Here is a 24,106-nt window from a genome sequence, read left to right on the forward strand (position 1 = left end):
AACAGCCACTGGAACCAGAAAAACCTGGACTTGAATCCCTGCCGTTACTCAGTAGCTCTGTGGTCCTGTCCAAAAGTTTAACTATTTCTTTGTCCCTAAAGGTGAAATACATATCTTGCCAGCACAGAATTTCTGGTCAGACATGGCTTTTTCAAATCACGTTTACCTTTGCTCTCTCCCAAAACTCCATTAAAAGGACAGGAAAGAGATAGGAAGGTAAAATTATAAATATGATGAAAGAATCCGAATGGCCATTAGATTCTCAACAGTGACAATGAAACAGTGGCTTCGAGTCTCAAAAAGTGATACTCAAGCTAAAATTCTATATATAGCCAAACTAGGAATCAAGCATACGGGTTGAATAAAGATATTTTCAGACTTACAAAGTCTTAGAGATCTTGCCTCCCAGGCACCCTTTTTCTCAGGAAGCTAGTAGAGTCTTGTGTTCTACAAAAAGTAGACCAAGAAAGAGGGAAAAGGGGGAATCCAGAAAACAGGAGTCTAACACAGGAGGTAAAAGGAATCCCCAAGAAGGTTACAGGAAATCCCAGAGCAATAGCTAGCTGTACAGCTTACTTAGAGGGCATCAAGTACAAATTGGAAAAGGAGCACCAAGGACTCCTGCAGGGATAACTCTAACAAGGATTATTCAATATGTTTTAATATATTGAGACACACTTCTGGAAGATTTGGGAATGAATCACTGATGGGTATACACAGAAAAAGAAAATTTTTTTAAACACTGTTAATGCCAAAGACAATAAAAGTTACATAAGTAAATTCAATCATGCATACTACATAGCTCAGCTGTATTAGGTATGAAGACTTTTGATCTAATCTATAATTGTGACAAAACTATACTGAGAATGAAGAAATAGAAATATATGTGAAACAGAGCCTTCTTCCATGGTATGAAAGATAGATTTCTTTAAAAAATTTAAAAAAATAAGTGAACAATATAAGCATATTACTTAGAAACATGGAGGTATATACCTGAAAAACTCAAGAGTTGAAAGTGGTCACCTCTGGGGAGTGGGAATCTTGAATGGGAGGAATGGGCTGGGGCTTTTTTGTTACAAGCCTTGACTTTTTAAATTATGATCATGTGTAACTGATAGACATAAAAGTTGGAATAAAAGCACTAGCACAATGTCTGCCATAAAGTAGGACCTTGATAAAGACAAGACATTTATCTAATTGTCCCATCTCTCCACTGCTGCTGCCCCACTTCTCGCATTCAGCAATGTAGATATCTGATCCGTTCCTCAAGTTTCTATTCTCACCCTTCCTAACAAAGTATGACAGGAAAAAATAAATCACGGTTTCAGTGGACACTTTTATTGTTTATTTAATGGATTATCAATTTTGTCTCCCTACCTACAAATGGAATTTCATCTTGTTTCCATGCTGAGTAGTGAAACAGTGACAAAGCTAATCATAATAGCCTACATCAAAAGAGAACTAAGCTAACACAGCTCACTTGGTTTTAACAGGCAAAATATAAATATATGCACTCTAGAATGCACAATGTTTAGTCACTAAGAAATTCAAATGGGATCTTGAAGAATGTAGGCAAATCCAGGGTGCAGTAAAGATGAGCTGAGATGCTGTGCAACTGTTTAAGGGTTCCTGGCACTGCATCTCTTGGCCACTAGCTGAACCAATGCCAAGTGGAGTTGCAGAAAATGCTAAGTTGACTTAGGGGCTGTGCACAGGAACTAAAAGGCAGGAAAGTACTAAATATTGCTGAGAGCATCCACCCCAGGAAGGACTTTACCTGTTTTTGAGAGAGCACACATACATAGACAACATTACTATAGTGCCCAGTAAGCCAGATCTCCCCCACTTTATCCTCCCAATAACATGCCAGCTCTTTTTTAGGATATATGGCCAGGAGTTGGCCAACTTTTACATTTTGGATTCCAGGTCTACTAGACCATAACTCTCAGAACAAATTTCTATCTGTCCCTCCGCGCCTCAGCGGATGCCAGAAGCTTTATCTGAAGTTCCTCTGTACTGCCCAGCTAGTAATGACTGCTAATGACAACACTACCTACTAACTTTCTCCACTCCATTCTACCCACCTCTCACTACACAGTCCCGCCCTTCTCCCAAACAAGTCAAAAAACAGAAGAACCTCACCTTCCAGGAGCTCCAAACTGGCACCACCCCCAGTGCTCACATGGCTGACTTTATCCTCCGTGTTCCATTTGGCACAGCAAGTGGCAGTGTCTCCACCACCTGTTGAATGAAAGCCAGGTAAAAAGGGAAGAGAGAGAAAAGAAAAGAAAAAAAACGGATTGGCACCAAAACTGTAAGGCAGTGTGCTCTCCAATCCAAAAGGTAGCTGATAAACCCCAACTCTATCTTACCAAGAGGCTTCTCTGTAAATTATCTACCTGTTTAGTTCTTAAGATTTATCCAGAATAAAGAGACACAGAAGTTCTCCATTCCACCTTCCTCTGATCAGAATTCTGCCAGCTTAGACTGGTAGTAGCTTTGTATAGTACCACTTACCTATGATGGTGATGCAGCCCCTAGAAGTGGCTTTCACCACCTCATCCATGAGGGCTTTGGTTCCCTGGGCAAAAGCTTCCCATTCAAATACCCCCACAGGACCATTCCACACAATCTGCTTAGCCCGAGTGACAGCCTCAGCATACTTCTTGCTGCTTTCAGGACCACAGTCCAAACCCTGAGGGGTAGAGGTGAGAGAAGATGAGCTATCAAGAAAAGCTACTTAAACACCACCTCCACCAAGAACAGAACTCAGGGCTGCACATCAAAGTTTCTTCTAGAACCAAATGGTACCCTTCAGTCTTTAAAATTATAAACCTGTTCATGCCCTTTGTACTAAAAAATTCTGCTGTATGCAAGATCAAGACTAAAGGAAAACCTCAAAAGTTATTTAATAAAGACATTCTTAGCCACACTATTAGTGAAGACTAGATCAATGGTTCTCAACCAGGGTCAGTTCTGCCCCTTCACAATAGATAGGCATGTGGCAATGTCTAGAGATAGTGGTGTTGTTGCAACTTGGGAGGGTGCTACTGGCATCTAGTGGCCAAGGATGCTTTCAACAACCTTACAATTCAACAGTCCCCCACAAAAAAACAGATGTCAATAGTGTTGAGAATGACAGTGAACTAGATCAGTAGTACTCAAACTTTGCTACGCATGAGAATCACCAGGAGGGCTTATTCAAACACAGACTGTTGGGACCCACCCCCAGTTCCTGATTCAGTAGGTCTGGGGTGGGGCCCAAGAACTTGCATTTTTAACAAGTTCCAAAAATGATACTGATACTGCTGGTCTTAGGAACACACTTTGAGAAACACTGAACTAAATAATACATGAATGCCTGACAAAAGAAAAATAAGCAAACTAGCATGGTAAAAACATGATATAATTTTACACAGCAATCAAAATGATATTTGGAGCACCCTAAAATCAACTATATTAGTCTTTAATATACACTTACATTTCTCCCTGATTGTAATCAGTATACTTATTAATTTTTTCATATGAGAAAGTTTTCTTATATAGCTTTCTAGATAGCAACATAATCCAAAACAACCCAAACCTTGAAAGTACATGACACTATCTCCAGCACATAGTAAGTACTTAATACACATTAAACAGATGAAGAAAAAACAGATAAAACTAAAAATGGGCCAGGCACAGTGGCTCACGCCTGTAATCCCAGCACTTTGGGAGGCTAAAGCGGGTGGATCATGAGATCAAGAGATCAAGATCATCCTGACCAACATGGTGGAACCCCGTCTCTACGAAAAATACAAAAATTAGCTGGGCATGGTGGTGCACAACTCCCAGCTACTGGGGAGGGTGAGGCAGGAGAATTGCTTGAACCTGGGAGGCAGAGGTTGCAGTGAGCTGAGATCGTGCCATTGCACTCCAGCCTGGTGACACAGTGAGACTCCGACTCAAAAAAAAAAAAAAAAAAAAAAAAAAGGTTTTGCAACACATTACTGAAGGCCAGTAATCCAATAGCACTGCTTTTCTCCCACGGATTCTTCCATAATGAGGGACTCACTGCAACATTCAGAGCCCTCTCTGGCAGAGATCTCCTATAGAGATTGATAGAGATTGTTTTAAAATGCTTGTTGATTGGCTGAATCAATGAATGATTGATACCACAAAGTTTCTATTCACTCACACTACCAACCCACTCAAGTGACTCACCATCCAGCCAGCAGGTATGCCAGAAGCCACAGTGGCTTGGCCAGTCTTGGCATTCTCATCAAACTTGTCAGCAGTGACAAAGTCAACAGGCAAGGTAATCTTCACACCATTCTTCTCAGCTTTGGACATTAGGTCTTTGACAATCTTGGCTCCCTCTTCATCAAACAGAGAAGTGCCAATCTACATAGGGGAGCCAAAATGATGGAGGTCAGCATCTATACTAAGAACAAGACTGCCTCACAAAGCAGACAGGAACCAGACACAATACAGTATAAAGGAACAATGCAAAGACAAAAGACTTGCCAAAATAAATAAAAATGGGAGTTTACAGGGCTCATGTTAAAAGACTGTTTTCTTTTTACATTTATATAACCTGCTATTATCATGGAGAGCTATTTCACATCCACTTGGCATTGGTTTCCTACCTCCATGTTGTTGAGCACCTTAAGGAAGGTAAAAGCCATTCCGCCACCAATAATCATCTCGTTGACTTTGTCCAGCATATTATTGATCAACTGGATCTTGTCTGCAACTTTAGCTCTAGAAGAGAAAGCAAGAATCATCACTTAAAAAACAATGGACTAGAGAAGTGATATTACATAGAACCTGAGTTTCTATTTCAAGGCACAGGAACAAAGAAAGTCTCAAAGTGACAAAAGTACTGCCTAACTTTGCTCTATGTTTCTCCAACCCAAAAACTCAATCCATTTCTAAGAAATCCTTTTAAGGTATGGCTCCAGACATCAGTACCTCTTTTTAAAAATTCCTCACCCCAATTACCATCAGTACATTTTTTTTTTTTTTAATTCCACCTAGAAGCTGACGGACAACAGATTTAAATCCATATTCTTTGTTTAAGTAGGCCTCAGAAGACCTACTCTTATCTAAGGAAACTATGGGTTCCAAATCTATTTTGCACACTCCCCAACACACACACACACACACACACACACACACACACAAAATTCAGAGCATCAAGGTTGCTAATTGTGTCTAAGCACGATTGCTAACTGTGGGATCCTGGAGACACTCAGAATTATCCTAACCTTAGAGCAGGGATCAGACTGTATACTAAATAAATATATACTGAACAAAAATAGATATTCCTGAAGTCATACCCTATGCTCAGTTGCTGGGACATTTTTTTTCTCTGTCTTTTCAACACAAAGTCTCCCTCTGTTGCCGAGGCTAGAGTGCAGTGGTACAATCATAGCTCACTGTAACCTGGAACTCCTAGGCTCAAGCAATCCTCTTGTCTCAGCCTCTCAAGTAGCTGTGACTACAGGCATACAACACTACCCCTGGATAATTTTTCTTTTTAAATTTTTTTGTAGAGACAAGATCTCACTATGTTGCCCAGGCTAGTCTCAAACTCCTGAGCTCAAGTGATCCTCCTGTATTGGCCTTCCAAAGCACTAGGGTTACATGCCTAAGCCACCATGCCCAGCCGGGATATTTTCATTATGGCATTTATTTTTGTTGGATCACCCAATTCAACACATTTACTGGGCACCTACTCTGTGCCAAGCACTATTCTAGGTCTTTGAGAAACATCAGAGGGCAAAGGCAACAGAAAGAACCCTACCCTTTGGGAGTTTATTTTCTAGTAGATGGAAATAAGATAAACACACATTTATCTTTCATCTCCCTATGAGACAAAAAAGATCCAAACTAAAGAGAAACAAAGTAATAGCTTGCCTTCCATAAATATTCCCATATAACTAAATCCGACTTACATGGACAAATCACCTTGCGTGTGTTTCTTTCTTCATTCAATAAACAAGATAATGCCTATCCGGTGAGAGACCCTATGCTAGGATTTGTGAAAAGGAGGTATGAAACAACAGTGATGTGGGTGAACGGATGGCAAGAAACTATTTACTATTTATTTCAGTTGTAAAGATTGGTTACCACCAAGGATAAAGATAGATTGTTTTAAATACACACACATACACACATACACACACACACACACACACACACACACACACACACACACACGGAAGAAAGCAGTTAGAAAGGAGTTCAATTTCTTCTAAAGAATAGCTTACAGCTCGAATGCCTGTTTCGTCAACAGATCAACAAAATGAAAATAATAAATAGCGGATTATTACAAGAGATACCTAACAGCCAAAGGCAATGCATGGACTTCATCTGAATCCTTATTCAAACAAACCAACTGTAAAAAGACACTTCTGAGATGATCAAGAACATCTGAATACAGACTGGGTATGAGATGATAGTAACAAAACTGCTAAATTTGTTAGGTATAATATGGTGATTATTTAAAAGAAATCTGCTTATCAGTTACAAGATGTATACAGGAGTATTACAGGTTGAGGATCCCTATTCCAAAAATCTGAAATCCTCCAAGATCAAAACTGTTTGAGCTCAAAGGAAATATCATTGGAACATTTCAGATTTCATATTTTCAGATTAGGATCCTCAACTAGTAAGTACCATGCAAATATTCCAAAATCCAAAAATAAATCTGAAATCCAAAACACTTATGGTCCCAAGTATTTCAGATAAGAGATACTCAAACCTACATAAGTGAAAGTATATGATGTCTAAGGCTAACTTAAAAACATTACAGGCACAAGCTCACACCTGTAATCTCAACACTTTGGGAGACCAAGGCAGTCAGATCGCCTGAGCCCAGGAGTTTGAGACCAGCCTGGGCAACATAGTGAGACCCTGTCTCTACAAAAAAAAATTCAAAAATTAGCCGGGCATGGTGATGCATGCCTGTAGTCCCAGCTACTCGGGAGGTTGAGGTGGGAGGATCGCTTGAGCCCGGAAGGTCAAAGCTGCAGTGAGCTGTGATCATGCCACTGCACTTCAGCCTGGGCAGCAGAAAAAAAAAAATATATATATATATATATATATATATAGAGAGAGAGAGAGAGAGAGAGAGAGATACACACATAACACACATATTTATCTCACTTGTATTCACTTTGTCAGTAATATATACATATATATGTGTGTGTGTATATATATGTGTATATACATTCCTGACAAAACAGAGTTAGGACATAAAAGAAACAAGATTAGCAAAAATGTCAATTAATTGTTGAAACAGGGTAATGGGTACCTGGGAGTTTACTATACTATTCTCTCAACTTCTGTACATATGAGTGTTTATTACAATAAAGCTTGTTTAATAAAAAATAAAAGTTTTCCCAAAAACTGTTAATGGCCTAGGGAAACTACACTGCAAGAAAGGTGGTAAAAAAATCTCATATCCACTTCCCCATAACAGCTATTTCAGTCTGAACCTAAAAACCTAACCATAAGGTGGCACTAGGTGGCACTCACTCCCATATTCCAGGTCTACAGAAAGTTGGAGAACAAAGCCCAGGAATATATATCTTTTTCCAAGAACAAGACACAACAACCTGTATCTACGTGAGTTATTTTTAAGACTCTGAAACTGGGCTCATAAAGCCTAGAGAGCAACTGTATTAGCCCATTTTCACAATGCTATAAAGAACTACCTGAGACTTGGTAATTTATAAAGAAAGGTTTAATTGACTCAAAGTTCCCCATGGCTGGAAAGGCCTCAGGAAATTTACAATCATGGCAGAAGGCAAAGGGGAAGCAAGTTATCTTACTACTGGCAAAAGAGAGGCAAGCAAGGGGGGAACTGCCAAACACTTTTAAACCATCAAATCTAGTGAGAACTCACTATCACAAGAACAGTAATGGGGGGAACCGCCCCCAGGATCCAATCACCAGGTCCCTCCCACAACACATGGGGATTATAATTCAAGATGAGATTTGGCTGGAGACACAGAGCCAAACGGTATAAGCAACTATACTACCTGAAATTGACACCCAACTCCAGAGTCAATTTTCATCAGGAAATAGTATGTTCACTCCCCTGGGGGAAAAAACTCTGCTCATAGAAGGGTAATGGGCCTCCAGCCATAAAGAGGCTGTTACCTAGATCACCACACCAAGTCACAGGAAGTTGTCTTATCCAAGCAGTGCTGGCTCTCTATCCCTGCTTTATCACCTAAAATTTATCCTCCTCTCCACCCTCAATTCTGAAATTTCTATTTTTAACTAAGCCATTAGAAAATCATTATCTACTTGCTGCCTTACCCTATAGGAGAAAAAATAAAATAGGTATGTAATCTGGAGAAATTAGGTCTAAATTATATATTAAACACATATGAAGAGGTTTTCATAGTTATACTCTGCCAGGTTGTATGCATGTAAAAGGCTCAAGCACTTCAAAATTGCTAGATGAGCACCTATAGTGGATCTTTCCCATTCTTCCCTGCAGAGCCATCTTCTATCCTTCTCTACCCTGTTGTGTCACAGGAGGCGGACCTGCATGGACTACATCAAGGAGTTTTCTTGCCCTCTGGTTTCCATTTGGGTTTCAGCCAAATTGAGGGTAGGAGGGAGTGCAGCAGCAGGAGACTGAAAGATTAGAGTATTTATTGCCCTCACTCCCCCTCCCTACCAGATCTTGTGTCCTTTGACCAAAGGCTACAGTTCCCGTCGGATAGCTGTCTCCACACCAACTGTCCTCTCTGAATTCTGATAACCATTCCCCTCCCTTTGTCCCTTCAGGCCTAGAGATGGTGATGCCTGTTGCTAGCCCCAAATTACTGTACTGTCCCTTTGCGGTTTCACTGAACCCTACCCACACCTCTGTATTTTATTTATTTATTTATTCATTCATTGATTCATTCACTCATTTTGAAACAGGGTCTTGCTCTGTCACCCAGGCTGAAGTGCAGTGGCTTGATCACAGTGCACTGCAGCTGCTACCTCCCAGGCTCAAGTAATCCTCCCACTTCAGCCTCTCTGGTAGCTGGGACCACAGGTGCATACCACCACCGCCCAGCTAATTTCTTTTGTAGACATAGGGTCTCACTTTGTTGCCTGGGCCCGTCTCAAACTCCTGGGCTCAAGCGATCTTCCTGCCTGGGCCCTCTCAAAGTGCTGGGATTACAGGTGTGAGCCACCATGCCCAGCCTGTAGTTCCTTTATTAAATTCTCCTCAGTTACCCAGTGTGACTGAGCTGTATGACAATAAACCACCCAAGTTATGGCCTACTACCAGGCAAACAATACTTAAAGCATGATCTTAAAGAGTTAAAGAGTTCTTCATACCCGCCCAGGATGGCCAGGAAAGGTCGCTCTGGGCTCTCCAAGGCCTTGGCAAAGTAGTTCAGCTCCTTCTTCATCAAAAATCCTCCAGCCTTCTGTGGCAGATTGACTCCTACCATGGAGCTAGAAAAGATCAAAGACATTCAAATTCTAGTCAATCCCTATTATTCCTCCTAGTCCTAGAGGCCAGCTCCTTATCACTAAAACAGTTCTACTTTTGGACTGCAAGAAATCATGGTTTTCATCCCTACATTGCAACAAAAAACACTTAGGTACAAGATAAGATTTTTAACTAATAGTGCAAGGTCAAGGGGAAAGAGTAAAAAGTATTGAACTTAGGTAGAATTTAAGATACCCAGTTAACACTCTTCAGCAGGCCAAAGGGCAAATCACAGATAAGTAATTGGCCAGTTGATGATAGCAGAAGAGGATTCCTCAATTTGCTTCCTACCGACAGCATGAGAGTCTGATCTTATAACGTTCATAAAAAGATAACTCTGTACAAAGTATCTAAGGTGAGAAAGAGCAACCTCTTCCTGAAACTCCACAAAAGGCTCTACAGTCACCAACATTTTTTTACCTTTATTTCCTCTTTGGATGAGAGCTACTCAACAAGAGCCACAGTGGCAGTTCCAATTAGAGAAGCTGAAAGGATTACAGTATAATACAGGACTCTCCAAAAGCAACCCAGAGCTTGGGCTACTCAAGTAAACAGGAATGCTGTTCTTAGTGTGGTAGTCAACAAGGTTCTTGGTACCTGTGGGCTCTGTGAGCAGTGCCAAAAGCATCATTGACGTAGACATCCCCTAGCTTGGAAAGTGAAGCTCGGAAAGCTTCTATTTTGGCTGGCTCGGCTTTAACCTGTAGAGAAAAACAAAAACAGAAAATGTGATGGCTCCAAAGACAACTATAAAAGCATTTCATACACCAAGAGTCCTCTTAAACATCTCTAAAGACCCTGAGTAGGTGGGACAGTGATTTTTTACAACCAGCAGTAGGATGTGTTCTTTCTTCCAAATATTCCAGGTACTTTGGTCATTTCTGCATGTTTCTACTCTCCCTTAACTTCCCTCAAATTGCAAACCTAATATTCCTGAACAATGGCTTAACCTCTAATCACATGAAATTAACAACATCCCACTAGCCTCTCCCCAGCCTTCAGCTCAAGGTTCTGATTATCCTTCCCTCTCCTTGACTTAGTTCCTCATTTTAAACATTCTCCTTGTGATAGTATCATACTTGACTCAAGCTGCTGGCTACCAAGGCCTTTCTGCGAAGTGAAAGGGGCTCTCACACATATTCCTTATAAAAGCAACAAGGGCAAGCTGGGACAGAGAAGGCAGATGGAAACATGACAACAGAAAAGGACTTCAGAAACACTTTACGTTGACAAAGAGGTATTTTATGGTCTTCTCTGGAAGCTAGGCATCTGAGAACCCAAGAAATACACTTCTACAAAAAGAGAGAGGAAGAAAATGTAGAAGTTAAACATAGAGCTTTGAAATGTCAGCTTGCCATCAAGGGATACCCCAAAAGGGACAGAAAGCAAGATGGGAGGATAAGCAAAACAGAGAGTCTCTGGCAGGAGATTAAGCAAAGATGCACAGGAAGCAAGCCAGATGAAAGGAGACATGACACAGAAGAGTACACAGCACAAAGCGGATGTTCATTTTAGTCACTGCCCACTCCTATGCTCCTATGTATCAAGGAGTCCATTTTTTATGGACTGCCATAAAAAATGGGGCTTTTCCCTAAAGACCCAAAGAATTGCTGAGGCACTAATGCTAAAATTGAAGATTGTGGCACTCCCATAACCTCTCTAGAATAGAATAACATCTGCCACTAGTGATTGGAAGATGACACATGTAGTAATGATAACAATGCTCAAATGTAAGGAGACCTGAGTTCTATGTCCAGCTCTGACACTAATTCATTGTGTAACCTTTGGGAAGTTGCTCTCTCTGAAATTTTCCCTTCTGTCAAAAAGGCGTAACAACCCCTCCGTTTAAGAACTATTTAAGGAGGCCAGGGGCAGTAGCTCACACCTATAATCCCAACACTTTGGGAGGCCAACATGGGAAGATCACTTAAGCCCAGGAGTTTGAGATGAGCCTGGGCAACATAGCAAGACCCCGTCTCTACCAGGAAAAAAAAAAAGTAAAAGTCAGTTGGGCATAGTGGTATGTGCCTGTAGTCCTAGCTTCTCGTGAGGATGAAGCAGGAGGATCACTTCAGCCCACAAGTTTGAGGCTGCAATGAGTTAGGATCATGCCACTGCACTCCACCATGGGAAACAGAACAAGACCCTGTCTCTTTAAAAAGATATTTAAGGAAAAACGGGGTAAACTGAAAGCTCTTCATGAATAAAGGTGCCATGGAAATAAACAGTATCAATCAGAACTCATTTCTCATTTATTGATCTGCAAATAACCAGAAGAAAGAGAAGGCCCTTAAAAGATCAATGTGGGCACTTTGGATAAAGGGAAAATGTTTATGTCCTCATGTCCTCACTTTGTTTTTGTGGTTTTTTTGAGGCAGAGTCTTGCTCTGTCACCCAGGCTGGAATGCAGTGGCGCAAACTCGGCTCACTGCAACCTCCACCTCCTCGGTTCAAGCAATTCTCCTGCCTCAGCCTCCCGAGTAGCTGGGATTACAGGCAATTGCCACCATGCCCAACTTTTTTGTATTTTTAGTAGAAACGGAGCTTCACCATGTTGGCCAGGCTGGTCTCGAACTCCTGACCTCATGATCCACCCACCTCAGCCTCCCAAAGTGCTGGTACAGGTGTGAGGCACCGTGCCCAGCCTTACTTTGTTTTTTTAATCCATTTTGAACTTGGGACTGACTCCTGAAATTTCAGGTATTAAAAGCCATTGGATAGTGAATGTCAAGTCAATTAAATAAAACAGTCATAGACTAGCACAGTCAGCTCATCATTTCCTAAATAAAAAGTTTTGCTTCAATTTGCCCGTTGTTTCCTGCCACTTCTAAGCCCTAGAGTTCATGCATCATGAATTCCAGTTTAAAAGGACACCAAATTTTAGGTCAGCATTTGACTCCTAATACTGTAGCAAGACCATGCCAAAAGCAGGATAAGGCAAGACCAGCACCTTTGGTGCTAAAAAAAGAAACTGCTTGAAAGCAGGCACTCCCAATGACCTTAAGAAATGTGAGAAGCCGCCGGGCGCGGTGGCTCAAGCCTGTAATCCCAGCACTTTGGGAGGCCGAGACGGGTGGATCACGAGGTCAGGAGATCGAGACCATCCTGGCTAACACGGTGAAACCCCGTCTCTACTAAAAAATACAAAAAAACACTAGCCAGGCGAGGTGGCGGGCGCCTGTAGTCCTGGCTACTCGGGAGGCTGAGGCAGGAGAATGGCGGGAACCCGGGAGGCGGAGCTTGCAGTGAGCTGAGATCCGGCCACAGCACTCCAGCCTGGGTGACAGAGCGAGACTCCGTCTCAAAAAAAAAAAAAAAAAAAAAAGAAATGTGAGAAGCCAAAGGAGACTGAGATACTTGTTCTCTGAGACACTAAAGACCAGAATAGTGGAAAGTACTAAAAAATGCCTTCAGCTTCCTTTCTAGCCAATGGGCAAATTCAAAATCATCTGCAAAGAGACAGTTTTATCACTGAATATTTGAATTCCAGTTGTCAGTTCACAGTAATCTGTTTGGTGAGTTATCTAGGCTGCTTTTGCACAACATCGGCAGAGATGAGTAGTTCCAACAGAGACTATATGCAGACGGAAGTGACTGCACAACACAGAAAGCCTAAAATATTAACTATCTGGCCATTTACAGAAAAAGTTTGCTGATTGAATGGGCTGAGCTCTAAAGCCCACCAACAGCACCACTGCCTCTAACTTTAATCATATGACTGCCTTTCAGAAACTAAAGTTTTTTTTTTTTTGAGGCTTAGTTTCTTTATGAAATAAGGTGATACCTGTACCTCTTTATCTTAAAGAGAGATTTAAAGGAACATGGTTTATACGTCTTAAGAAAATGCCTTAAATCCAAGGTGACATCATCATGACCATCATATTCACCTTTGAATACTCTTCCACAACAAAGGTGTTCACATATTTTTCAAACATATTTAAACACCACGTGAACATGAAGGAGGGCTTCTGGGATGCTGGTAATATTCTATCCCTTGACCTAGGTGGTGGTTACACAAGTGTGTTTACTTTGAGATACTCCATCAAGCTGTGCACTGTATACTTCAATAAAAGGTGTCTAAGGAAAAATAAATGAGCTTTCTCTATTCTTCAACCACAGTCTCTTACAGACTCAGGCCCTCGTCCCCAATAATGTCAAAATCACAGGTCCTACCTTGTTCCCAGAAGCATCTTTTCCCTTCCCTTCTTCCTCTACATGAAAGCGGAGGTTCTCCAGCAGGATGACAGACCCAGCAGCTGGGTTGGCACAGGCTTTCTCCACTTCTGGGCCTACACAGTCCTTCAAGAACAGAACATCCCTGAGGAGAGGAAGAAATGAAGACACTTGAGCAGTCTGAAAGTTAAGAACCAGTAACAACGTGCTTGACAACCTCCCCCACCACAAAGTCTACCAGCACCAGAGCCTGGCACTTACTTGCCCAGCAGAGACTTGAGTTCTACAGCAACTGGCTCTAAGGAGTACTTGTCAGGCATAGGGACACCATCAGGCCGGCCTAAGTGGCTCATAAGGACTACCGACTTGGCTCCATTGTCCAAGCAGAATTTGATGCTTGGGACAGCAGCCTTAATCCTGCAACCAAAAAGAGACAACAAACAGAAGGAAGTTAGTCCTAGAAATTAGTGGGAACTACTTTATTGATAACCTCATAAAGCATAAAGTTCCTTTTCTTCTCCAAGTTCCTTCAAATCTACTTATCAGTAATTCAGTGGTGGTCCTTAGGGGAAGAAGTTAAATACAATGCCAACCCTCCACCTAGGATTGTACAATCTCATTATGTATCTGCCCCTTTCACAGAAAACAGTTAACACAGCAGGCCTGAGGCTGCTATCTACAGAAGGGCCTGTTTGCAAGATTGGATCCTGGCTGGTATCTGGGAACTTGGCTTTCAAAGTTAACTGACAAGTGACAAGACCGACAAGGGCTATTCACTCTTCCTAGACTGTCTATACAAACATGGTGATTTATGCTGAACACCTGCCCCACTCTAGAAGTCTAGTTTTTTTTTGTTTTTTTTTTTGTTTTTTTTTGAGACAGGGTCTCACTCTGTCACCCAGCAGGCTGGAGTAGAGAGGCACAATCTTGGCTCACTGCAGCTTCAACCTCCCCGGGGGCTCAGGTGATCTTCCCAACTCAGCCTCCCAAGTCGCTGGAACTACAGGAATGCACCGCCATGCCCAGCTAATTTTTGTATTTTTTGTAGGGGTTTTGCCATGCTGTCCAGGCTGGTCTTGAACTCCTGGGCTCGAGTTATCTGCCGGCCTCAGCCTCCCAAACTGCTGGGAATACAGGCATGAGCCACCACACCCAGCCAAAGTTTGGAATTTTGGTAGTTGCTAGGCAGAGGATACCTACATGACCAGTTCCCAACAAAAATCTTGGGATCTGAGTCTCTAGCAGGCTTCTCCAGGCAGAAACATTGCAGACAATTACTGCATTTTTCACAGCTGAAGAAAAACACTTGATGTGTCCCCTCACGGGAAACTGGAAGCCCATGGATTTCTCTAGACTGCCCCATGGTCTTTTCCTCTTCCTAATCTTGTCATGTATTCTTTCACTGTAATACACTTCAGCCATGAGAACAACTCTGAACCCTAGTAAATCATCATGAGATATGTGGGTGGTCCTGGGGGACCCCTGAACACACTCTTCTTATATGACTATGGAAAATACATAAAATTCTCAAATCTTGAAACCATCAAAGGAAATTTGGGGAAAAATCAAAAACATGTAGTAACTTTTCTGCACCTATTATATTAATAGATACTAAGTCACTTTTTTATGTAGGAAAAAATAATTGCACTGTACAGAGCTTGGTTTCCATAATGTATCACGTTTATTACATTATAAATTAATCAAAAAATTAACACCCTTTAGACATTTAAAAGTTTTGTTACAAACCTGCTACTAACTTGCCATTTTGCCAGTTTATAAGAAATTAAAATTGATAAAGAAAAGCATTTATTTATTCACCAAATAGTTACTGAATGCTTCTTTTGTGCCAGGCATCATTCCAGGTTCTGAGAATGAAACGGAAAACTTTTTTTAAAAGTCTATGTTCTCATGGAAGTGAAATTCTAATGGAGTGAGACAATAAACATGTACGTATGTGTGTGTACATGTAATACATCAGATGGTGAGATACAGAAAAAAACACACCATTGTTCCTCATTTTTGTCTCCCTACTTTTGAGGACAAAAATAATCGGAGAACAATGGTAGAGGAGATTTTTTTTTTTTTTTTTTTTTTTTTTTTTTTTTTTTTTTTTTTTTTGAGACGGAGTCTCGCTCTGTCGCCCAGGCTGGAGTGCAGTGGCCGGATCTCAGCTCACTGCAAGCTCCGCCTCCCGGGTTCACACCATTCTCCTGCCTCAGCCTCCCGAGTAGTTGGGACTACAGGCGCCCACCACCGCGCCCGGCTAGTTTTTTGTATTTTTTAGTAGAGACGGGGTTTCACCGTGTTAGCCAGGATGGTCTCGATCTCCTGACCTCGTGATCCGCCCGTCTCGGCCTCCCAAAGTGCTGGGATTACAGGCTTGAGCCACCGCGCCCGGCCGGAGATTTTTAGATAAGATGGCCAGGGACGGTGTGATAAGATGACATCTGAGCAAAGAATGGAATGATTAAAAAAGTTGTATTTCTAAAATATCTTATGCTATTAATATTTAACAGATATAAGGGATGTGCTTGGCAAAATGACAGGCTCTATTCTGGGACGAATACCTGAAAATGTTCTGGGTCTAGACCTGCACCATCCAATATGACAGTCATTTAAGTCTGTGTGTCTGCTCAGTACTAGATATATAACAGATCAAATTGAGATGTGCTGTAAGTATAAAAACACATGCCAGATCTTGAAGACTTAGTACCAAAAAAGTTAAATGTCCCTTTAATTTAATTAATACAATTTGGCTCACATTATATTTCTATTAGATGCCACTGGTCTACATCATCGGAAAGCACCTTGCCAGTACAACCCTTCATTTAAAATTTAAAATAGGCTGAGCACAGTAGCTCACGCCTGTAATCCCAGCACTTTGAGAGGCCAAGGTGGGCAGGGTCCAGGAATTCAAGGCCAGCCTGGGCAACATGGCAAAACCCTGTCTCTACAAAAAAAAAAAAATACAAAAAAGTAGCCAGGTGTGGTGGCCCACGCCTGTGGTCCCAGCTCCCTGGGAGGCTGAGATGGGAGGATCACTTGAGCCCAGGAGGCAGAGATTGCAGCGAGCCAAGATCGTGCCATTGCACTCCAGCCTGGGCGACAGAACAAGGCCCTGTCTCTACAAAAAAAAAAAAAAAAATTAAATAAAAACCTTCTTGATGGATACCCCATTTAACCTGATGTGATTATTATGTACTGCATGCTTGTATCAAAATATCTCATGTAACCCATATATATATATATATATATTCTATATATATATATATTCTACAAAAATCAAAACTTTTTAAAAAGTAAAGACAAAAATAAATAAAGACTTTTTAGAATCTAGTCAAAAGAACAGTACTCTCACTTAAAATTTCTGTTTCTGAATCTAGGATCCAAGACATTGGAGCAGCTAAACTGACTGAAAATGTACTTCCGAAGTCTTTCCTGTTTGTTTTTTGGAAGCAAAAACAGATGAAAATTCTCAAAAATTGACTTTATCTGAGCCATCTGGAACAAGGGCTTGTGAAACTACACATAACCTTAATAACTACTGGTACTTTTAAAATCCTTCTCTTACATAGTTCTTCATTTTGCAAGAGAAGCCAAGTAACTTTAAACTTTTATATTCTTTTTATTTTTGTGTGTTTTATAGAGATGATGTCTCACTATGTTGGCTAGGCTGTTCTCGAACTACTGGCCTCAAGCAATCCTCCTGCCTCGGCCTTCCAAAGTGCTGGGATTACAGGTGTGAGCCACCGCACCCAGCCAGCTTTTATATTCTTTAAAAATGAATACCTCTGCCAGGTGTGGTGGCTCACACCTGTGGTCCCAGCACTTTAGGAAGCCAAGACAGGAGGATCACTTGAGTCCAGGAGTTTGAGAACAGCCTAGGCAACACAGTGAGACCCCATCTCTACAAAAACATATTGTTTTAATTTAACCAGGCGTAGTGGCATGCATCTGTTTTCCCAGCTAGTCGGGAAGCTGAGGCCAGAGGATTGCTTGAGCCCAGAAGGTTAAGGCTGCAGTGAACCGTGATCACACCACTACACTCCAGTCTGGGTGACAGAGTGAGACCCTATCTCAAAAAAAGAAAATGAACTCCAAATTCTTCTAATTTTCTTAAGATTTTGCTTACAGGGGCCAGGCGCGGTGGCTCAAGCCTGTAATCCCAGCACTTTGGGAGGCCGAGATGGGCGGATCACGAGGTCAGGAGATCGAGACCATCCTGGCTAACACGGTGAAACCCCGTCTCTACTAAAAATACAAAAAACTAGCCGGGCGAGGTGGCGGGCGCCTGTAGTCCCAGCTACTCGGGAGGCTGAGGCGGGAGAATGGCGTAAAACTGGGAGGCGGAGCTTGCAGTGAGCTGAGATCCGGCCACTGCACTCCAGCCTGGGCGACAGAGCGAGACTCCGTCTCAAAAAAAAAAAAAAAGATTTTGCTTACATTTGTATATTCTTACACTTTCTTAAGATTTTGCTTACATTTGTATATTCTCATAAACAAGAAAGCAAATCAGATAGTGGGTTGATAGAAAGCCAAAATCATATGTCTCAAGTTGCTACAGTTCCATAACACAATATGAAAGGAAAAACATTTCATCCTATGTACCCACACATTTAAACCCAGCCCAAGGCTTAGCAGGGACCTTACCTCTGGTTGTTTGTTATCTGGTTGTTCTTCATAGGAACATTGAAGTCGACTCTAAAAAAGAAAGATTCAAGACCATGATCAACTTATTGTTCCATCAAAGATTAGGAGATGCACTTTTAATGAACCAGTTAAATAAGTCAGAAATTCAAATCTCATCTTAAAAATCATCAGTGGCATTAAAAGTTAAAATAGTGGTTAGTCGTGGGGAGGATGGAGGGAGTGGTGACTGGGATAGGACACCAGAGGCTTTGGGGTTCTGGTAATGTTCTATCTCTTAACCTCAGTGATCATACAAATGTGCTCATTCTGTGGTAATTCTTTGAAATTGTGATTTGTGCCCTTTTAGGTATGTATTCATACTTTTAAAAGAATTTTAAAAAAATAAAACCTAACTTAAATCACAGGAACTAGCCCTGAAGATCTGGGAAGCTAAAGCCAGTTTCATCTAAAAAGATATCTGTCTGGGTCTGGCACGATAGTATTTGGGTAGCAGCTGGAGGGGTGAGGAATAATAAGGAATGCATCTTGATCCTAATTCCCTTGATACTATTTCTGGGTCCTTGTGAAACTAACAAGACTGGAGAAAAAAATTAACTGGAAAAATAAAACACACTAAGAGAAAAATCATTCTTTTTGGAGAAAGTCTGGGGCCTTAAGACTAAGGGTCCTTCAAGCAATACACACTAACATAAGACAGCCTCTTTCAAAAAGCCTGAGAAGAGAGGGTGGGACATGTGCCCCAGCCCACCTGACAAACAGGCAAATTAGAAGGGAAGTAATCAAGATGACACAAGATAATAATGCACTGCAGTCTCTCTTACCCAACAGATTACTGTGTTACCATTCTTAAGAACCAATTATTCTGAACTCCTTGGAACCTCAGCCTACTTCAATGTGAATGAAAACAATAATGTATAGTAGCTATTTTTAAGGTCTGTGCCTACCATGATCATTTTTAAGTGATTTTTTTCTCATGGGGATGACAGTATCTACCTCGTAGTTATTGAGAGACTTAAGTCAGCCAGCAATTTGTAAAGTGCTTAGAAGTGTACCTGACACACAGTAAGTGCCATAAAAGTGTTAGTTGTTGTTATATGTTTCTCCAACATGTAATTCTGTGATTTGACAAGTACATCAACCACTACTAAAAACAGCTAGCTAGCATCACTTGCAAAGGGACTACAGCGAAGTATGACCTAATCAAGAAGACCGCCGCTATCCTTGATTATAAGCCTCCATCTTTTTCATCTGCCTTTTTAAATACCCCTTCCTCTCTAAGGCTAAGGCAATTACAAACTCCTACAGACATACTGAGAAGACCACCAATTTCCTATATCCACTAGGCCTGAACTCCAATGCACCTCACTGAAGAAACAGCCTTTCCAAAGGTAGGTTGAGGAAAAATAATTCTATATTAAAACATGTTTTAAAGTCTTCAAAATTAAAGGCAGTAAGCCTCTGATGAAAGAAATACACTCTACTTTGCTTCAGGCCACTTGATTCTCTGTCTTCTTTAAATATCCTGAACAAGGTGCCTGCCAGCCTTAAAGTACATTCCAAAGAAGAGAGAGTATCCCATTACCATGGGTCATTTTGCCCCATGCAACCTCCCAGAAGGCCTATGCTCAAAAGGACTAATGGCAAAAGGATGGGCACAAGCCACTTCTTGCAGTGCTACTCTCTACCCCTGACCCTTACAGAGAGGAATATCTTTGGGCAGAGACACCTAAGAATCTGTCTCATCTACCCTAGCTGCCATGGTGTCAGCTTACTAATGAATTAGACTTGGTTTATACTCTCTCCTCAATGCCCTCTGGATTACCTCCCCTCATCTCCTACACTCAAACAGCTCTGCTTTTACTTCTCCTCTGAGGACTCCAACACAGAAACTGCTCTTGCCTACAGATTCTACTGGTTCCATTTTACATAAAATATGCACAATTTCCTTTTTTTTTTTTTTTCGTTTCCTTATAACACTCCTGAGCTTTACTTCAGGCACAAAGTCAGTTATTACTACATAGCCATCAGAACGAAGAATAACTAAAATAAAAAATAATAGCACCACCAAGTGCTGGTAATGATGCAGAGAAACTCATTATTCACACACTGCTGGTAGAAATGTAAAATGCTGCAGTCACCTTGGAAAACAGTCTGGGGATACCTCAAAAGGATGTGGCCCAGCAATTCCACTCCTAGGTGTTTACCCATGAAAAATGACAGCATATGTCCATACCAAGACTTGTATACAAATGTTCACAGCAGCTTTATTTGTAATAGCCCCAAATCAGAAACAACCCTAATACCCTTCAATGATAGTTAAAGAAACTATGATACATCCATATCACGGAATACTACTCAAGAATACACAGGAATGAACTTTTGATACATGTGACAATGTGAATAAATTTTGAGGACATTATGCTAAGTGAAAAAAGTTAATCCCAAAAGGTTATACACCACGTGATTCTATCTGTATAGTATTTTTGAAGTGACAAAATTTTAGAAACAGTGGATAGATCAGTAGTTACCAGGAGTTAGGAAACGGGTTGGTTATTATTATAAAGGGGTAGCAAGAAGGAGATCTTGGTGGTGATTGAATGAATAGTTCTGTATCTTGATTGTGGTGGTGGTTACACAAATCTTTGCACGTAAAAATGGCATAGAACCATACACACTTTATACCAATGCAATTTCCTACTTTTGATATTGTACTATAATTAGGTAAGATGCATTCATTGGGGGAAAATGGGTGAACACAAGACCTCTCTAACTTCGTAACCTCCCATGAATCTTTAATTATTTCAAAATAAAACATTAAAAAATATACTGGTTTAGCTGGAATAAGAATATCAAGTCTCTATCCCCTGAAATCTCAGGTCCCAGGTCCAGTTCCATTAAAAACTCTCAAAGGAACCATGTCCTTCACTGCCCCACATGGAAAACTGGGATATTGTGGGTGTCTTAGAGACTTTTTCTCTGCTCTCAATTTTTTCCTGTTTCTCTTCCTACTACATCAAAGCAGTTTCTTTACAAGTTACAACAGGTTGGAGAAAACCAGTGAGGTTTAAAAAAAAACAGGCAGGAGCAAGCAAAAAGGAAGTGCAAGCAAAGGATGACTGGCAACCTATGAGAGAAAGAAAGGAAATTACCACAAAAATAAGCAGAAGTGTATTCAAAGAGGGTGTAAAGTCAACTGGGGAGTCCTAAAAAACTAAGATGGAACCTGGTAATTAACAAGTCAGAGGTTTCTGGCTACCCCGTTTTCCTTCAACAAATCAATTTCCCTTGGCAATCCAAACCAGTGGACCAGAAGAGTCAGCAAATACCAGAGTTCACTTCTGCAGGACAAAGACGACAAATGAGGCAGCCACTACTCAACTCAGGAAATCCCACTCCGGAAACACTGCCAGCAACCACCACGTTGAAACAAAAAAGAATTGAGCTGACACCACGTGGCTGCCTAGGCACCTCCAAAAAAGTAGGCCTACAATGAAACTCTCTGTTCAAAAGAAATACATTAATAATCAGGGAACGATGTAACTTCCTGTCCTCAGCCTAAATAAGAAGGTATCCAGATTACAGGAGAAAGGTCTATTACAGGAGAAAGGTCTATTTCAACGTATCCTTGGTCATTGTCTCGAATATCTAGCTGATATTGTCTCGAATATCTAGCTGATCTAGAGGATCTAGCTGATAGCCAAGGAGACCCAAATTCTACTCCCAGCTCTGCCACCACCACCTTAGTAGTTCAGTAACCCTGAACAGGTCATTTTCCATCGGCAAAACATGACTAGCCAATCATTTCAAGGCTTTGGGTTGGTGTGTGCTAAATGAAACTTTATTAGGTCCAGAAGGAGAAAAGTTAAGCAGCTCCTACAATCCCACCCCCAGCTAGCTTCTTCAAGCCAGTTTCCCTACAGAGAGAGGAAATAAAGCCCAAGACTGCAATTATAGGAAGGTTATCCGCATGATGTCCCACTCCTTGTCTTTTAGTTGGTCCATGCATCTGGAAGAATCAGCCTCGAACACAGGGGAGATGCAAGGAACTAATTAAAACCTAAAAGCTAGTTGCATGCCAATGTCCACCTGTCCTGTTTTTTACAGGGTCTATCCCCTTTTATTAGGATTATATGAGGGCCAGAAAGGGCACTCTTCTAGTACTAACATGGCTGTGATTCCTACTTTGTCCAGATTGCAAAGGCCTATGCCATTTGGGGAAATGTGGAAATCAGGTATTTTTCATGGGACATAAATTATTGGGTTATTCTATCTCCACAGCAGGGCAGAGGTTACCTGCAAAGTAATACTGACCAAAGTGAAATTAGAGAGAAGGGGAGAGCTACATGTACTCTTAGAGTACCCATACACTTCCCTAACTCAAACGTGTCCTCGCATGTTTAAAGTTAGAGTAAAGGGAGATCTCCTACTGACTTATGTGTCTGTTAATATCCAACACAAGCCCTCATTTGAACCAGCCCAAATTGGAAAAGGGGCTAGATTACACCAGCCACATGCCTACCCATCAATCAACCACTTCCCAAAAAGGTCAAGGTTGCAAAATGCTATCAACAGAAACCTTTATGACCCCTCAAAAACACCACTCTTGGATCCTGTTAAGGTATATGAACAGTCAAGTCCATCAGTTACATACCGACTCATCCTCCTGCACCTTGCTCCTGGCATGCACAAATATACCACACGTGACAAAAAGGATAAAGGTAAAAGCTCCACATTATACCAACAATTCTGGCAGATAAGAGAGAAGCCGTGTTGGCAAGTGACCAGAGATCAACATGAGCAGAGTAAGAGACCCAAAGTGCACAAGGAACCTTCCCCCACTTTCAAAATTCTGCTTTTCTAGCCACACGTGGGGATGAGGTTGGAGGCCAGCAAGTATGAGCAGCCACACCCTGCTCTACCATTACCTAGTATGTCACAATCCTGATGCAAACCCTGTGCCCAAGAGTCCAACGATACCACGCTGCAGGGCAGCAGAGGCCTGTTACATAAGCTCTGCAGGGCCTCCTCCGGTGCGCCCCGCCCTACCCTCCCACCCCAATTCTTTAGGGGCGGGGGACTGGGGGGTCTACTCCTGAACAGTTAAATCAACATCCTCTTGGAAAAATATCTTTTTGTGCAGGGACCTGTGAGATGTGGGCCGTTTCTCATTTGTCTGCGACGGTCTAGGAGTGTGGGGGAAGGGAAATTAACAAAATGACCTTTCAAGGTCCCTTCCTTGAAGCCTAGAGATTTGCAGGATAAGCATTAAGTCTCATCTCGCCGATTGGGAGGTGGAGGCAACGGAACTGCATTTCACCAATAGGAAAAAGGACAAAATGGGTCCCAGCAGCAATCTCAGCCCTTCCTTAGTGGGACCCATCCCCGAAGGGGGTTTCGGCTGCTTTCTGGGCTGCAGAAAATGCGGCTAGAAACCACCAAACCCGTGAGCAGCCTCGCCCTCCAAGCCTAGGACCCGTGGGGCCCAGCCAAAAGCAAAAAGCGACGTAGAGCCGACGAGAGAACAAGTCGGCTCAGGCCAAAGAGGTTTGCGACAGAGCACAGAGGCCACGCGGGCAAACGTGCAGAATTACCTCATAACGACCCGCTTCCCTTTAACATCCAGCTTGTCCAGCGTCAGCTTATTAGAAAGCGACATTTTGGAAATACAGCTGGGAAGAGAGGTCGGTGATTCGGACAACCAGGGAGCCTACCGCAGACGTGCGCTCGGGAGACGAGAAGAATGCCGAACACCACGCGGGTAGGAACAGGGGCTGCACTGCCGCCCCACAC

At 41.8% G+C, this 24,106-nt stretch overlaps 1 protein-coding gene across 1 annotated transcript; it reads right to left on the reverse strand.

Moving 5' to 3' along the window:
• Positions 1 to 1,316: 1,316 nt before the first annotated feature.
• Positions 1,317 to 24,104, reverse strand: LOC105464297 (phosphoglycerate kinase 1). Its single transcript, XM_011712042.3, has 11 exons — positions 23,908 to 24,104; positions 18,317 to 18,367; positions 13,928 to 14,083; positions 13,667 to 13,811; positions 10,091 to 10,194; positions 9,337 to 9,456; positions 4,629 to 4,743; positions 4,204 to 4,383; positions 2,518 to 2,695; positions 2,143 to 2,241; positions 1,317 to 1,777 (listed from the first exon to the last, which is right to left on the reverse strand). Exons 1-11 carry the CDS (start codon positions 23,970 to 23,972, stop codon positions 1,737 to 1,739), a joined length of 1,254 nt encoding a protein of 417 aa, XP_011710344.2. The 5' UTR covers positions 23,973 to 24,104; the 3' UTR covers positions 1,317 to 1,736.
• Positions 24,105 to 24,106: the final 2 nt, after the last annotated feature.

This window comes from Macaca nemestrina, chromosome X, assembly GCF_043159975.1.
Source record: "Macaca nemestrina isolate mMacNem1 chromosome X, mMacNem.hap1, whole genome shotgun sequence".
NCBI lineage: Eukaryota > Metazoa > Chordata > Mammalia > Primates > Cercopithecidae > Macaca > Macaca nemestrina.

Bases quoted from the DNA above. Each gene is read 5' to 3' on its own strand.
- LOC105464297 (XM_011712042.3), bottom strand. From the start codon at position 23,972: ATGTCGCTTTCTAATAAGCTGACGCTGGACAAGCTGGATGTTAAAGGG. The intron at 2,696-4,203 runs GTGAGTCACTTG...TCTACCCCTCAG, and splicing joins GCATACCTGCTGGCTGGATG to GGTTTGGACTGTGGTCCTGA. The intron at 1,778-2,142 runs GTGAGGTTCTTC...TCTCAAAAACAG, and splicing joins CAGTTTGGAGCTCCTGGAAG to GTAAAGTCCTTCCTGGGGTG.